This window comes from Lampris incognitus, chromosome 9, assembly GCF_029633865.1.
Source record: "Lampris incognitus isolate fLamInc1 chromosome 9, fLamInc1.hap2, whole genome shotgun sequence".
NCBI lineage: Eukaryota > Metazoa > Chordata > Actinopteri > Lampriformes > Lampridae > Lampris > Lampris incognitus.
Window position 1 is genome coordinate 10,506,581 of NC_079219.1, and position 16,890 is coordinate 10,523,470.

The 16,890-nt window shown below is 41.5% G+C and overlaps 1 protein-coding gene across 1 annotated transcript in view; it reads right to left on the bottom strand.

The window, feature by feature from the left end:
- LOC130117983 (semaphorin-4A) overlaps positions 1–16,890 on the bottom strand; it is a 28,055-nt gene that overhangs the window by 4,264 nt on the left and 6,901 nt on the right. Inside the window, exons 3-12 of the mRNA XM_056286272.1 lie at positions 16,686–16,748; positions 15,509–15,607; positions 15,250–15,352; positions 14,912–15,034; positions 14,141–14,268; positions 12,152–12,333; positions 10,670–10,811; positions 3,048–3,234; positions 1,426–1,541; positions 647–807 (exon numbers count right to left, since the gene is read on the bottom strand). Of these exons, the coding sequence (XP_056142247.1) occupies positions 647–807; positions 1,426–1,541; positions 3,048–3,234; positions 10,670–10,811; positions 12,152–12,333; positions 14,141–14,268; positions 14,912–15,034; positions 15,250–15,352; positions 15,509–15,607; positions 16,686–16,748 (1,304 nt within the window). The remainder of the gene's footprint in view (positions 1–646; positions 808–1,425; positions 1,542–3,047; positions 3,235–10,669; positions 10,812–12,151; positions 12,334–14,140; positions 14,269–14,911; positions 15,035–15,249; positions 15,353–15,508; positions 15,608–16,685; positions 16,749–16,890) is intronic.

The following is a 16,890-nucleotide window of genomic DNA, read 5'->3' on the forward strand; positions in this document are numbered from 1 at the left end:
ACTATGTGTGTGTGTGTGTGTGTGTGTGTGTGTGTCTGTCCTTCTGTCTGTCTGTCCGTCCTCTTTCTGTCTGTCTGCTATATTGTCTGTCTGTTTGTCCATCCATCGGTCTGTCCTTCTGTCTGTCAGACTGTCCTTCTGTCTGACCATCTCTCTGTCTCCCTGTGATATACTGTCTGTCAGTCGACTGTCTGTTTGTCTGTCAGTCTGCTATACCGTCTGTCTGTCAGTCTGTCCTTCTGTCTGCTATACTGTCTGTCTTCTCTGTCCTTCTTTCTGTCTGTCTGTCTGTCTTCTCTGTCCTTCTGTCTGTCTGTCTGACTGTCTCTCCATCAATGTGTCTCTCTGTCTCCCTGTCCGTATGTCTGTTATACTGTCCGTCTGTTTCAATCTGTCTGTCTCCCTGTCCGTTACTTTGTCTGTCTGTCTCTCAGTCTGTCTGTCTCTGTATCTATCTGAACATGTCTGTTAATCTTTCTGTTTACGTGACTGTATCTGTTTGTATCTGTCTGTTGATAATCTGTCTGTCTTACATGTTGTCCTGACTGTTACATCTATCTTGGCTGCTGTTGTTATGACAACAAACAACAGCCGTAGTGTTCATTATCATCATATGTACAGTGCCGTGTGCTACGGGTTAACGTACAGGCTCTGGTGAGTATTGACTCTGGTGCAGGCAGCTCTGATGGGGTCCCAGCCACAGAACGGGTCTCGTGACTGAACACAGCGAATACAATTGCTGTAGTATGAACAGTCGGCCAGAGGAACCCGAGTCACTCCATCAGACCAGCCAACAAAAACCACACCCTGAAAAACAGCAAGAATCCCTCCGTCAACATGATCATAACGAGGCAACAGTGCGGACATCAAGGACGGATCTAATAGTGTTCTGATTCTAGAATGATCCAGAACAACAGAGACGTGCCAGAGAGAGACTATGTTGATCAGACTTCACTGGTCAGCACATCTTCCATCAGACAGAAGGCGTTAACCAGTTAAACCTGTTGGCGACACTGGGAATGAAGAACCCGCAGACTCTGGATGGTCACGTGCAACGGGGTTCAATTCGTTGACGAAGAGAAACGTCATCACCTGGTTTCCATGGTGACAACGAGTGGATGTCTGAATCAACACTTTGTTTCCGATCAGGATGCAAAACTAAATGAGGTCAGACAAGACGTGATGCATCCTATTTTTTAACCAACACAGTAAACCAGAGGGCTCATTTCTTTATGAAAATTATGATGGAAATGTGTTCAATACCCAGATAAATTAATGAGACTAAACAGAATCAAATTATGCCTTTTTTTAAGCAAAACCTCGGAGGAAATAATTTCAATACTTTTTGTTGAGAAAGATGAGTGCTGATTCATGGCAGCTCTGATGAAATAGAAATGTCCTCAAAGAGTGATTCGGGGTTCATACCTTGGTAGGGGACGCGAGGAGCGTCGGGAGGAGCTGGGCTTGTTTAAAGACTTGAATCTCCTCTATGACCCACGGACCCCGATCCAACAGAACCACTTTGTGGAGGTATCCAGACTCTGGACATGATACAGAATGATTTTAACTTAATTTTTACTGAACTTGTCTTAAAAGTATTAGTGTGTAAGAGCCATTAGCAAAAGGATAAGCGGTTCGGATAACGGATGGATATATGTAAAAGATAGAGTCCTGGAGGTTTAATTCCCAGTACCACAGAATAATCAACACAACAACATTTATAATCTGATACAGGACTAAATAACTAGAAAACTGTATGGCTCCTATCCACCAGTAAGCCGATTCAACTGACACACATTCCAGTTTACCATCAGAGACTTAACATTTAACAAATACATAAAACACACTACGCTGACACTAACTATTCCTACAGTACCTATACCAGCAATAAACCGTGAGTGAATTATTTCTCAAATTCAATTACAGGAACTAATTACACAAAGACATCAAGACATGAGTTCTCCACTGTTAATGACAGACATCAGTAGCTGGATATTGCCGTTAACACAAGAAAAGGAATGAATAGAGGAGTGCTCCAACATAGGCTTGGCTCCTACATTTGTGGATCAACACTATTGTTTGACTTTGATTCGAACGAACCAGTAACCTTTATTTTTCCAAGTAAAGATATTGACATAAGTTGTGGGCCTCAAGTTGTGTTTTTCCCCATCCAACTCACTATTACTGGTTGTGTACTTGACAATTTATTGATTGTTGAAATCATGACACTACGATATGACTGCTGGGGTATCGAACCCCGGTCTCCTCCATGACAGGCAGGAATACTAGCAACTACATAAGAATGAATTACTACTTTGGGCATCTGGGTAGCATAGCGATCTATTCCATTGCCTACCAACATGGGGATCGCCGGTTTGAATCCCTGTGTTATCTTCGGGTTGGTCGGGCATCCCTACCCACACAACTGGCCGTGTCTGTGGGTGGGAAGCCGGATGTGGGTATGTGTCCTGTTTGCTGCACTAGCGCCTCCTCTGGCCGGTCAGGGCGCGTGCTCAGGGGGACTGGTTGGGAATAGCGTGATCCTCCCATGCGTTACGTCTCAAACACCTCACTGTCAGGTGAAAAGAAGTGGCTGGTGACTCCACATGTATCGGAGGAGGCATGTGGTAGTCTGCAGCCCTCCCCGGATCGGCAGACAAGGTGGAGCAGTGACCGTGACGGGTCGAAAGAGTGGGGTAATTGGCTGGATACAATTGGAGAGAAAAAAAAAGGGGGGGGGGGGATCCGAAAAAAAAAAAAAAAAGAATGAATTACTACTGTAAGTAAAGCTATGAAAATCTCACAAAATAAAATACAGAAGTATTTCTTTGTTTATGGTTGTAAGATCAATTTTAAAGAGTATGGCGTTATGAAGATCTAAAGAAGAGAAAAGAGGTCTGTCATATGATACAATGACCTCTCACACATTTCAGCATACACACACACACACACACACACCTGACTTGTTTGGCTCTATTCATCATACAGCATTACAATACAATAACTGGTGTTCTCAGACACTGATGTGGTCTGAGGTGAGCTCTCACCAGTCAGGAGGAAGAGGACGGTGTATTCTTTGCCATTGGCTGCTGAAGTCCGAACAGCAACCATGCGGGTGTAGATCTCTCCAGACACCAGAAGTGGAGTGTCACCAACGGGTCTCACGCTGCTGCTGGTCAGAAAAGTCTTCTTCACGTCCCCTAAAAAGGCATCTGTGGCGTTTCCCAGTCCACACTGTCAGTAACACATCAGCAGTCTGTCAATTTCATGGACTAACAGAGGAGGGGTCAGAACTGCCGAAACAAATCAACAGGTTTAGATTCTGTGCTGTGAAGACAAGGATGTTGATGAATTCTGACTGCTGGAGGCTGTGAGATTCAAACCACTATATATATATATATATATATATATATATATATATGTGTGTGTGTGTGTGTGTGTGTTCTTCCTTCCTGTTATTAAATGATGTCAATAAAGAACAGATTTGATGGACGGAAGAAATATTGTTTTCTAGTAATCTACATGGTGATGGAGTTTGATAGCACAGAGCCGTAAGGAGCTTTTTTAGTAGCTAATCTCAATTTTCTCCCCAGTCAGAAGGTTGGGACCAAAATGAATCCTAGAGCTAAACCAGCCCCATTAAAACAGAGAATACTTTCTAAGATTCAGCTGCGTCTGCAGCACTCAGAACACAGAACATACTGTAGCGATCGGGGAAGACAGTCGCTGGACTGACGACGGCTACGCGCTGGGGAAGTGAAAAGGATTATGGGACTGTTACCATCATGTTTGGATCATTGTTTTGTTAATGTGTTAATGTTTCGATGGCTGTTGTATTGTTTGTTTGGGGGTTGACTCAGACCTGGTAGACGACTATGTGACTAACTGACTGACTTTAGGACCGTGACTAAGTTTAAGAGTGAGGTTGTTTCGGGAAGTTCGGCAACTATGGTGGAGGGGCAGACTATAGGCGCATTCCTGGGGCCGTGTGATGTATGGGGCACAGGAGCTGCCATTCTAAAGTGCACCCTTCCCTCTCCTTCCCCGTCAGATCAGTTCGGTTCTGACGGGGTGTCAAATGTTAAGCAGCACTCTCGAGGTCATGTGACGTTCGGAACACAGGAATTGCAAATTCTTCTACTCTGACTCGCCACAACAGTACTTAGACTTAATCCGGAGGTCAAGTTAAATTCGTTTTTCAATGGCTCTGAAATAAATTTGTGGATCCCGGGTCCACAGGGTAAAAGCAAGACACTCGTACTGCCAGGGTTAAAGGTTCAATTCCAACAGTGCGGAACCCTCCTGAGAAAATGTCTACCTTCATGATGCTGAATAGAAAAAAAAATCTTCCATTTAAGAAAAGATGTTAGGTTGTTATGCTAACACTGTTTTAGACCAGCTGCTTCCACACTGTTGTACCAGTTTAAATGGCCATCCACACCAAGAACGGTAAATATAAATATGCCATTGTAGAAATCGTTTTCATTCAAATGAATGGCGGCATTCACACCGCAACTATAACGAGAGTGACAAATGATATCATTGGGATCACTTTCACAGTAATTTAATGAACGATAGAAACACTGACAGCCAATCAAAATCTATCCGAATTTACAGGGTATCACGTTCAACATGGCAGATGAAATTGCGGAGACCATGGAGAGACTCATCATCGAGGTGTATAACCAAAGTGAGAGTTGTGTCCGCAATACTCGGCACAAAGTCAAACACGTTTTCGGTGGGTGTCGGACTTCGCCAAGGTTGTCCCTTGTGTCTGATTGTCTGTGACATTCATGGACAGGATCTCAAGGCGCAGTCAAGGTGAGGAGTGTGTCCGTTTTGGGAACCTCAAAATTGAATCTCTGCTCTTCGCAGATGATGTGGTTTTATTGGCTTCATCAGAACGTGACCTCCAGCACGCGCTGGGGCAGTTTGCAGCTGAGTGTGAAATGAGAATCAGTTAGCACCTTCAAGTCTGAGGCCATAGTTCTCTACCAGAAAATTGTGGACTGTTCCCTCCCGGTTGGGGGTGAGTTGTTGCCTCAAGTGAAGGAGTTCAAGTATCTCAGGGTCTTGTTCACGAGTGAGGATAGGACGGAGCAGGAGATTGACAGGTGGATTGGTGCAGCATCAGCAGTTATGCGGACATTGTACTGGATCATTGTGGTGAAGAGGGAGCTGAGCCGGAAGGCAAAGTTCTCAATTCAACAGTCAATCTTCGTTCCAACCCTCACCTATGGTCATGAGCTTTGGGTAGTGACTTCAACGGTGAGATCGTGGACACAAGCGGCTGAAATGAGTTTCCTCTGTAGGGTGTCTGGGCTCAGCCTTAGAGATAGGGTGAGGAGCTTGGACATCCAGAGGGAACTCGGAGTAGAGTCGCTGCTCCTTCGCGCTGAAAGGAGCCAGTTGAGGTGGTTCGGGAATCTGATTAGGATGCCTCCTGGCTGCCTTCCTTTGGAAGTTTTCCGGGCATGTCCAACTGGGAGGAGACCCCGGGGGTAAACCCAGAACTCACTGGAGGGACTACATGTCCAATCTGGCCTGGGAACGTCTTGGGCTCCCCCAGGAGGAGCTGGAGGGCATTGCTGGGGAGAGGGACGTCTGGAGTGCCCTACTTAGCTTGCTGCCATGGCGACCCTACTCCGGAGAAGTGGTTGAAGATGAAATGAGATGTTTATAAAGCTGCTGTCAAGGAGAAGGACACCTGGGATGCAATCGGGCTCACCCTGGGAATCAGTGGTAAGTGTTTTGTTATTATTAATGGAGAAGAGGAGACGACTATGAACAGCTAATGCTAGCTGGTAGGCTATCTAGTATTACCTTAGGTAGCCTAAAGACAACTGTCTCGCCTCCTTATGATTATTATCGCCTCCTCATGGTTATTATGTAAATAGCTAGCTAGCTATGTACATGTAGGTCATTTGAATGTGTCTAAGCAGGCACTACATGTTTTATAAACGTAATTCTAAACTTTTCTGAGTGACAATGCCTGAAAAAAGTGGATCAGTATCAGAGATATCAGAAAGAGATGATTATCAAGATAAAGGGACAATGAAGAGTTGTGTTAAGTGTCTTAATTGTATTTATCTCTAAACATTTCTTATTAAATTTTTCTATTTTTCTTTCTATGACTCCGAGTGGATATTTGGGTTGTACATAGATAGCACTGAGATCTGTTCTTGGTACATGACACTAGGATGTGTTTTTCTTTTCTTTTTTTTCTCTCTTCCTCTCATGTGTTTTGATGTGTTTTTCTCACAGTACACAGTTCAGTTCAGTACAGTTCACAGTAGTTGAGTTTGTATTGTGAAGCACAACTTGCATTGAATTTGAACTTTATGGCACAGTGGGAATTGAGTTTGAAATGTATAGTAGCTGAATTAACTTAAGAGTAGGTGAGAAGGGGTAGGAAAAAAACAAGTGTGCACTTCCTCCTACTCCTTTTCAAACATGTAACAAATAATCTGATGCATGCGGAAATTTGTTGGCTGAGTTTGATGTGTGGATTTGTTGATCACGTCAGATTATTGGCAATAGCTTATCTGTATGTTATATCCTGCTTATCTACATGTTCGAAATAAATCATTCATTCATTCATTCAAATGCATATCAATTTAGCAGAAAGGAGACAGCCAGCAAGAGTGGAGACCCAGCAAATTTGTGAAACCATTTAAATACGCTGGGATACTGGAATTCATGATCCCACACCTGCAGTACAGGGAGTGAGTTTGTAATCAATAATCATAAATCTAATATTGTACAGATTGTAATTGTAAGGGGTACATTTATTCAATAAGGACCTCATAGAACAAGATTTTTTTTCTCACATGCAACTGTAAAATATAGCAAACCACATGGCTAACAATCAATTATCTTTATAGAACATCAGGGAAACCTGCCAGATGAGGATGAGGAGGCAGAAGTGGGACAGTCAGTGCAGACACCGCAGGGGCAGAAAGGGGCAGAACCAGGGACATATACACCCAACTCATGTTCCAAAAAGAGTGCTGCCACTGCTCCGTCTAGCCTTGACACTGGTATAATGGAGTACTTAGAACATAAGAAACAGCAACAGGAGGATGAGCTTGACAGATTTTTTAAGACGATGTCTACCTACATGAGAACGATGCCAGAACATACCTAGGCTACTCATAAATTTAAAATCCATGAGCTGGTCCATAGGGCTGAAATTGAGACCATGAATCAGGTGCATTCATCTTCTCACCCAACTGTCTGGCACAGTGGCATGGAGTACAGTCTACTCTCTTACGGTCCCAAATGACTGTATAGAATAATAAGTTTACATAAATGTTCTTAGTTTCTTTAACAGGCTAAATGAAGAGCCAAGAAAATCCTCATAACAAGGCATTAAGAAATTTTAATAACAGTTAATTGAGGTGATAAGCAGCCTTTTACAATCAATGTAGATGAATACTTTTGCTTAACTACAAATATTATGAAGAGTTCCAAATTGCATTATATTTCTAAATAACATGAACGATAAACAAATTATTCAGCGAATTCACTCTTCTGAGCCACTCCAAAGCAGGCATTCTGCTGCCATGGGACTGCTCCAGAAATGGACATGAAATAGTCCTTGTAGGCCTCCCTAATCAAAAATGCCTCCGTTGATGGATGATTCCCACAGTGGTATAGGTTCTCAACTGCTCCACTTGCTCTAGGAACTGCCACGCTCTCTGGTGCCTGGTCTTGAGTTGTTGGGTTGGAGGTTTTAATGATGAAGGACACGAGGGGCCTTTATCACTTTATCCACATTCTGAGACTGCAACCTGATCCTTCTTTGGTATACTTCCCACTTGGAGGCAAGGATCCCAAACGAGATTTCCACCAGCCTCCTGGCCCTTGATAGCCTATAGTTGTACACCCCCTTAGCCTCATCCAGGTCCTTTCCATGGAAGGGGGCACATTACCTTGCATGAGAGGGGAAAGGCTTCATCCTGCGCAATGACATGGGGGACTGGCTGTGAAGAGTCAGGAAGAAGTCTTGGCTGGGGGATAGCTAGGGTTTCATTTCTAATGGCCTTGCCTAACGCACTTAGTGCAAATATGCCTCCATCATTGCTGGAACCGTGACCACTAACATCAATGATGGTGAAGCAGTATCTGTGGTCAAGCAAGGCCATCAAAACAATTGAGAAACCGCCTATGTGGTTATAAAAGGTGGATCCAGAGTTTGATGGCCCCTGGATGACCACATGCTTCCCATCTAAGGCACCAATGCAACTGGGGAACTGCCATCTTTCCTGGAATCCAGCTGCAACTTCCAGGCAACCATTCTCCGCTGGACCTGGCATGTACAGAGCCTGCAATTTTTCCCATATGGCGCTACACACCTCAGGTATTATTTCTGCTACTGTGGACTTTCCAATGTGATATTTCAGGTATATTGTTTTGAATGAGTCCCCTGTGGCAAAGTTCCTAAAACAAAAACGTAATTAATAAACAAAATCTCACCTCATAGCATAAGTTAAAATCCTATGAAATAGTGGTGTTCAATTTGGGTGCCATCAATTAGTTTAATTTTGGGGACATTTTTCTACAAATTAACATTGCAGCAATGCTTATAATGTTGGTTTCTAACTATAGAATCAATTTAACAATTTGAGATGGGGGTGGGTGTCGAAATCCACTTTTCATTGTTCAGTTGACATGGAATGACCTCTTGAGTGACTGTGGTGTGTAGACTTGCACTGGGCTGCTACTACTACTACTACTACTACGACTACTACTACTAGCAGTAGTAGTAGTAGTAGTAATAATAATAATAATAATAATGATAATAATAGTTTCAGTTTGCAATTTGTAAAAATTACATTGCCCCCTTAAAGAACTTGTAGGCTATAGCCCGTGTAGCCTACCTCTTTTATGTAAGCTAATTGATGGCATTTAGGAAACACTTTTTAGACGGTCTAGTCTAGTCACTCAGTCTTGGCTATTGTGGTATACAACTTATTAAACGTTTATATAACGTAATATAATTAAGCTGCAAATTACACATAAAAAAAAGTCATTTTACCTGAGACATACTGCCAAATGGTCTTTGGTGCTGATGGGGAAGCGCTGAAGCTTGCTTGGTCCCTGCTGATATCCTCTTTGACAGTTGCCAGGATACCATCAAATTGACATTGACTCGTACGAAAGTATGAATAAAATTTGTCTTCAAAAGACGACAACTCTCGCAACAATGTTGGCGATCCTTTCATCTTTGAAGGATTTCGTGAACCCATACCCTTCTGGTTTTCTTTTTCTTTTTCTGCGCAATGTTACAGCAGTAACAGGTCATCAATATCCATTTTATGCATCAATAGCCATCAATATCTATTTTCCTAAGCTGCAGCGTGCGGTGCATGCTTGGCGCCACTGTTCAAAGAACGTTATCGTTCATCAGTGTGGATGCTCACATCGTTATCGTCATAGTTATCGTTCTTGGTGTGAACGGCCCTTAAGCTTGGATTGTATAGCAAGGCGGTTTAGCTTTAATTCATTTCTAGAGGACATCACAAATTCAAGTCTAACTAGTTAGAATCCAAATTCTTGATATCAGACATTCAGTTGTAATGTGTATTTCTGATATCAGAAATTCGATTTTAACTAGTTAAAAGGACAATTCTTGATATTGGAAATTCCATTTTAACTGGTGAGATTTAAAACGTTTTTCTCATTCATTTCAAAGGAGGTTGTAATTTCACCTAGTTAAAATGCCAATTTCTGATATCATGAATACAATTTTCGATAACAAGAATTTTGATATCGAAAATTTGGTTTAATATCAACAAATCGATTTTCAATTAGTCAAAAATTTATTTCTGATAGCAACAATTAGTATTTCAACTAGTTAAAATTGAATCCATGATATAAGAAATTGGTATTTTAACTAATTGAAATTATATTGCTGATATCAACATTGATTTTATGATATCAGAAATTGGCATTTTAACTAGGTCAAATTCCAAAGCCCATTGAAATGAATGAGAAAAACATTTCAAATCTCACTAGTTTAAATAGAATTTCCTATATCAAGAATTAGCATTTTAACAAGTTAGAATTTAATTTCCAATATCAATGATATGCATTTTGACTATTAAAATCAAATTTCTGATATCAGAAATACACATTGTAACTAGTTACAACTGAATTTCTGATATCAAGAATTTGCACTCCAACCAGTTAGAACTGAATTTGTGATATCCTCTAGAAATTAATTAAAGCTAAAATAGCTTGCCATAGATTGGCCGTGTTAGCAACAGAACTTTCTACACATTCTAAATCGAGGCTTATTTTTTAGACTTGGTTTAAACCACAATAATAAAAGCAAGTGGGCAATCTGAGCAACGTGATTGACAGCTGCAGCATTATTTGTGGTCCAGTGATAGGCGGGACATGCAGAAAAGCTGACTAATGATGGTGTGACATCACTAGACAGTATGGCTGTTAGATCTGGTAGTGTGGGGTTATGAAGAACTAAAGAGGAGAAAATAAGTCTATCATATCAAGGAAGTCTACCACATGCAATGTGGCAATTGAAGCAAACATTTCTCTGCTGGTAGAAAACAAAGACAACTCTGCTGGAGGTAATTCCCAGAGAATTAATCACACACTCACAACATGACGGGACCTTAATAAAACACATTGAAAAGCTTCCCACCGTTCCCAGTTTGGAGTTTCTGTCCCTCTGCAGACTCCACTGGTCTTTGCTCATGTCAAAAGTCTTGTAGTCCCCAGAGAACACCGACCTCATGACCTCCATGGTAAAGACACACACTGCAGACTGCCCCACACTCATGGACCTAAATCAAGAACAGTGTCTGAGATACCGCTTCTACTACAAGTATCATTATTCAAATATTAAAATCAATATTATTTTAATATTCATAAATATTTTTAACATTGAAATATTAAAATTATCATTATTTTAATTATTATTAAACTAGTACTAGTTTCCCATCTTGAAAACATTTTCTGTGCATTTGCCACAAACATTTCCCATATTTTGTTAATGTTTTTTTTTCCATTAGCTTCTGAATGATTAAGGTTTCAGGATGTCATCCATTGCCATTTTTAAGTAGTAATATCCAGGGTTCGAGTTATGTGGGAGCCAGTGGGAGCTGAGCCCCCATAAGGAGGGGTCTGAGCTCCCATGAAAGCAGTAAAATAATACATCTGTGGGGGGTTGCCAGTACATTACCAACAACCTTTTTTTAATCCCAAATGATGCATTTTTCATGTAATGAGTATTGTTTAAGTCAACGAGGTAAACAGGCTAAAAGAAACATGTTTTCCTAAAGAGCCATATACTCTCGTTAATGACAGTATGGCTGAACTTCACCACCAAGCCGAAATGGTGCGCAATAGAATATTGCGTGAACTATGCCTGTTAAGAGCGCGAGCCGCAAAAGTTCGAAGACATTGGGAAGAAGAAGCCACTACATTTATAATAATAATAATAACAATAATAATGATAACTTGATTTATATAGCACTTTTCTAAAACGATGTTATAAAATTAACTTTATAATACTGAATTGAAAGTTGCAATATCGCAGACATCACGGGCAGTTTCAGGTTGTTGCAGTCTACTTGATACAATTATTGCAAGTAGTGGGCTGCTGTGTGTGTGTGTGTGTGTGTGTGTGTGTGTGTGTGTGTGAGAGAGAAAGTGTTGGACCACGTAATGAGCAGTGAAGTCTCTCTCTCCTACTCACGGAAAGTGCAACCATTAGGCTATTATTTATTTATTTACCTATCGCCACCCCTAACATTCGTTATTTATAGCAACTGCATTATAGGAGAAATGAACAAGCTTAGTCTGTCAGGATGCAAAAGAAATTGGGTCTTTCTCTCTTTCCGCTAGAGGGCGCCACTAAACACCTTATTTATAGCAACTGCATTATAGGAGAAACGAACGCTAAGGCTGTCTGTCCACTGTAATGACTGCAGTCCTCTTACTTACTTGGCTATGGAGCCAGTCTTTCTTGATGTGGTGACTTATGTATCCTAATTTCATTATTGTATGAACTCAACTCTTAAATCTCTGCAATAGTGTCACCACTGCTCTGTGCATTTGCAGGGTTTAATATTTTGGGAAAAGGGATTCTATCTATTAATGATTGGTTTTAATGTTTTCATACCACTGTGAAGTGAACACGCCGTAGAATAGTGCCTTATTGGTGCTATCGCCATCTGGGGGTTGGAGGGTGAACATGTCTTGGAGGACGTTGAAGGGCAGCTGTTTCGGGGGCCGACAGAGGAGCTGAGCTTTGGCAAAGGAGGTCCAATGCCTCTGGAGCGTTCTCTGTCCACCTGTATCATCCTAGAAGGCCGACACAGAGATTAAAAATTCTGTAAATTGTGCATGTTAAAGCTGTTATGAGAAGTGCTTCACTGATCATTTATCAGTCTCAGTTTAATGTTGATGCCTCTATAGGACCACCATAATCAAGTGGGACCATCAGTGAGAAAATTACATGTTGCTATATTCCAAATGTTTCTCTCCAGGTCAGATTCCCTGCAAAATCTGACCTAAAAAGTTACAGCACATAGACATAGCATACATAGCCATAGTTAGAGATACATTATCTCATGGCAAAATATCTTTCAAACAGCTGTTTTCATCAAACCCTTATACATCTATCACTCTTCTCTTCAAAACAAGTGTACCAGCCACCAGAGGCTGAGATCTTTGAGACAATGAAGTTGTTTGTGAAAAACTACTGCTTTTGTCACAGCGGGCACAAAGTCAACAAAAATCTAAAACTCCTTATATCAGCTTTAAACCAAGAAGCTGCGCTGGTCTAACCCCCTTTTAAATCATCCATCCATCCATCCATTATCCGAACCGCTTATCCTGCTCTCAAGGTCACGGGGATGCTGGAGCCTATCTCAGCAGTCATTGGGCGGCAGGTGGGGAGACACCCTGGACAGGCCGCCAGGCCATCACACAGGGTCCACACACACATTCATACCTAGGGACAATTTAGTAGGTCAGGTGTCTGTGGGAGGAAACCGGAGCCCCTGAATGAAACCCACGCAGACACGGGGAGAACATGCAAACTCCACACAGAGGACGACCCGGACGACCCCCAAGGTTGGACTACCCCGGGGCTCGAACCCAGAACCTTTTTGTAGCAAGGCGACCGCGCTAACCACTGCACCACCATGCCGCCCCTTTTAAATCAACAGTATGTATTTTTGGACTGCAAGAGAGGGACGTAACGTACAAGACATGACCCCACAGTGCAGCACACGCCCACATCAGTACAAGAAACGCCCACTTGTCAGTACAAGACTCCCCCCCACCCACCCACCCACCCACACACACAAACACACACACACACACACACACACACACACACACACTGAGGATAACTTTAGGGCAAGTGATGGGAGCCGTGCTACAAGTTACGCCCCTACACATTCCAGCCTTCCAGATATCTACCAGGGAGGTTTTAGACCAGGAACAAAAGGTGAATGTAATGAATGACGCCATGAGAACCACTGCACTGGATCACTGATGAACGGATTCACTGTGACTGTTTTTAAATGCATCAACAGATAAATTAAATCCCCTTCCCTTGTTTAAGTATTTCACAGGTAAGAACATTAATCCTCTCATTAGTTACATGAATAGCTGGTTTTCATCAGTGAGGAGTTCTTTTCCACAGCTCGTGCTTATTACAGAGCCAAATTAAACAGCACACAGAAATCCAGTAAAAACAGAAAAAAAACAGGTGCAGAGGGATAAGCTTGAGTACACCTGGTAGACTTTACAATATTCACAAACACAATATACTAACATTAAAGACAATGCGAACTGGCATGCAGAGCATCTTTCTTGTATTTCCAAGTAAAACAGGATATTAGGGCAGGATAATACATAGGGAGGGATGTAATTTGATTGGACAGTAAAAAATATTTCATATTATTGGTTGGGATATTGCTCGGACTTGATGACTCAATCACAAAAACGTAACTTGTTTTAGATTAACTTAACATTATTAGATCTTGATGTAAAAGAAGTAGAAAACAAATTTTGGGGGATTTTTTTTTTGTTGTTTTTGCATAGGTTGTTGAACAGGTGCACAGGGTGAAGAGGATCTGATGAATCCTGACAGAGGTACCTTGCAGACTTGGGCCACCCGGGCCACTTGCAGTTCATCCAGAAAGCTGAACTCTTTCCCAACTTCACTGAAGAAGAAGTAGAGTTTGCCCTCCTCATGGTCGAACGATGAGCCAACAAATGAGGGTTCTGAAGCGCACACACAGGAAATGAGAAAACAGGAAAAAGAAATAAGAGTCACGGCATGTTTCAGAAATAGAGAACAACTGGTACAACTGAGTCAATGATTTCCTCCTCCACCTCAAACTGATGTGTGGTGAGCGTTCTGGTGTAAAATGGCTGCTCTGCATCACCCAGGTGGTGCTACACATGGGTTGTGGTTGAAGTGAGTTTCCACCTTCAGTGTGAAGCGCTTTGGGGATCTAGATAAAGCGCTATATAAATGTAATTCATTATTGCTATTATTAACAGACTGATGTTACATCTTCAACAAAAATACCAACAAGGCTGTAAGCAATGAACAGAAACCAGGTCGGAGGTTAAAACACCCGAAGAACAGATCAGAGACACTGACAAAGAAGAAAAGAATAGAACTGAGAAAAAGTCTGAGATATGTCTCTGTCACTTCTCTATCATCCATTATGATTCTAGAGATGCAGGTATATTTGTGACTCCATCTGTTGTCATGGTGCTGTGGCTCTGACCTTTGGTCTCCTGAGTACCAATCACTATTACTGTTGGTGACCTACGCCCATCGTCTACTATTTGCGTACTGTCACACTAATTAACAGATACTGGAGATACAAGAGCTGATGACCAGTGATCCCCTCACCCTCCAGTAACTTCATAGAGGAGTCCTGTTTGACGTCTGGGCGGCCACCCTTGCTGAGATGGCGAGAAATCACAGGTTTGATTCCCCTGAAATCCAAGGTCGTGGCTGTAAACAACTCCCCACCTGGACACAGATTAAAAAGGTCAACCACAGCTGTAAATAAAGAGATGTTATTTCCTGCTAAATAAGAGTGCGTCTGAAAAGTCAGCGTATGGAAAATAGCTGCCAGGCTGAGTTCAACTCCAGGCATTTATTCTCTGTCATTCCTTTCTATGGATTCACAGACAACAGTGTGTTACCAAAGCAACCACCGATAAAGAAACATTAACCAAGCTCACCAATGGTGATGGCGGTGTTCCTCTGAAATGGGTTGAACGGACAGCGTCCTTTAGCCTCTGTGGTTTTACTGGGAACAGGGGACAGAGAAAGACTCTCTCTGTCCTAAAAGAAACAGAGATGTGGTTTCTTAACTGGATCAGAGGTGTACACACTCCACAAAGACATGTGGAGCGACTCAGTCAACAGAGGCACAACTGGATGAGTTGAAAACAAGATGTTGGCTGGGTGAGGTTTTGGGTGGAGTCAGTATGGACTTACAATGTAGACGTCACGAGGATTATAGGCGAAGCTCCCGCAGGCATACAGATGGGTGGAGTTGATGTGCTGAAGCACCCGGATGAAGTTAGGACAGTCAGCCTGAGAAAAAGGAGAGAAATCATCATCATCATCATCATTACATTACTTTCATGGTATTATTATATGTGAGATATATGTATATAGCGGGGTTTTTTTTCCCAGAAACCGTCAATGGTGTTGATGAAAGTGCTCAACAAACGAGGAGCGTAATATCAAGATAGATGTAGGAAAAATTTTTTAATTCATAGCAGTACAAGCGTGTCTCGTGTGTTGTGCACTCATCAGCTGGTTTTTTTCTTTGTGGTATATAGCCAACTTGGCAGCTGATGAGTGAGCGACGCACGGAACAGGCTTGGACTGCTATGAATTAAAGTTTTTTTCCTACATCTATCTTAATATATTATATATAGTATTTTTTTCTACATCTGTTATTTTCCTACATCTATATATATAAAGATAGATGTAGGAAAAAACTTAAATACATTTTTTCCCACATCTATCTTAATATTCTGCTCCTCATTTCTTCAGCACTTTTATCTACACCATTGATGGTTTCCGGAAAAAAAAAACTCTCTATCGCTCTCTCTCTCTCTGTGTATATATACATATATACACACATACATATACACACATACACACACACACACATACACGCACACACATATATATATATATATATATATATATATATATATATATATATATATATAACTTTATTAAAAGAAACACTCAACGGTAGGGAAAGTGATCAACAAATAAGGAGCAAAATAATCCAGAGTCAAGTAGAGAATTTTAAATCCTGCCTCATAAAGAATTTACTTGACTAACTGGATTTTATATATATATATATATATATATATATATATATATGTGTGTGTGTGTGTGTGTGTGTGTGTGTGTGTGTGTGTGTGTGTGTGTGTGATTGCTTATGGCATGAAACAGGCTTGTACTGTCTCATAAAGAATTTACTTGACTCACTGAATTATCTTGCTCCATATTTGTTGAGCACTTTCCCTACTGTTGAGTGTTTCTTTTAACAAATGTATATATTCTCACACACACACACACACACACACACAGAGAGCCATGGGGGAGGGGTGTCATGTGATGGGTGTCATGTGTTGTCATGACCAGATACCGTTTTACCCTGGCGTTTGTCAGCACATTGAGCCAGGTCTACCTGAGACGGCTTCCATTCCACCTGTACAGATAGAGAGATGAATGATATTACAGCACAAGCTCAACTGAACAACGTCTGTGGAGTGCAATCACTTTGACATTTCTGTTTCAACTGTTTAATCCGGAAGTCCTCACTAAACATCATCTTCTTTGACTTCATCATC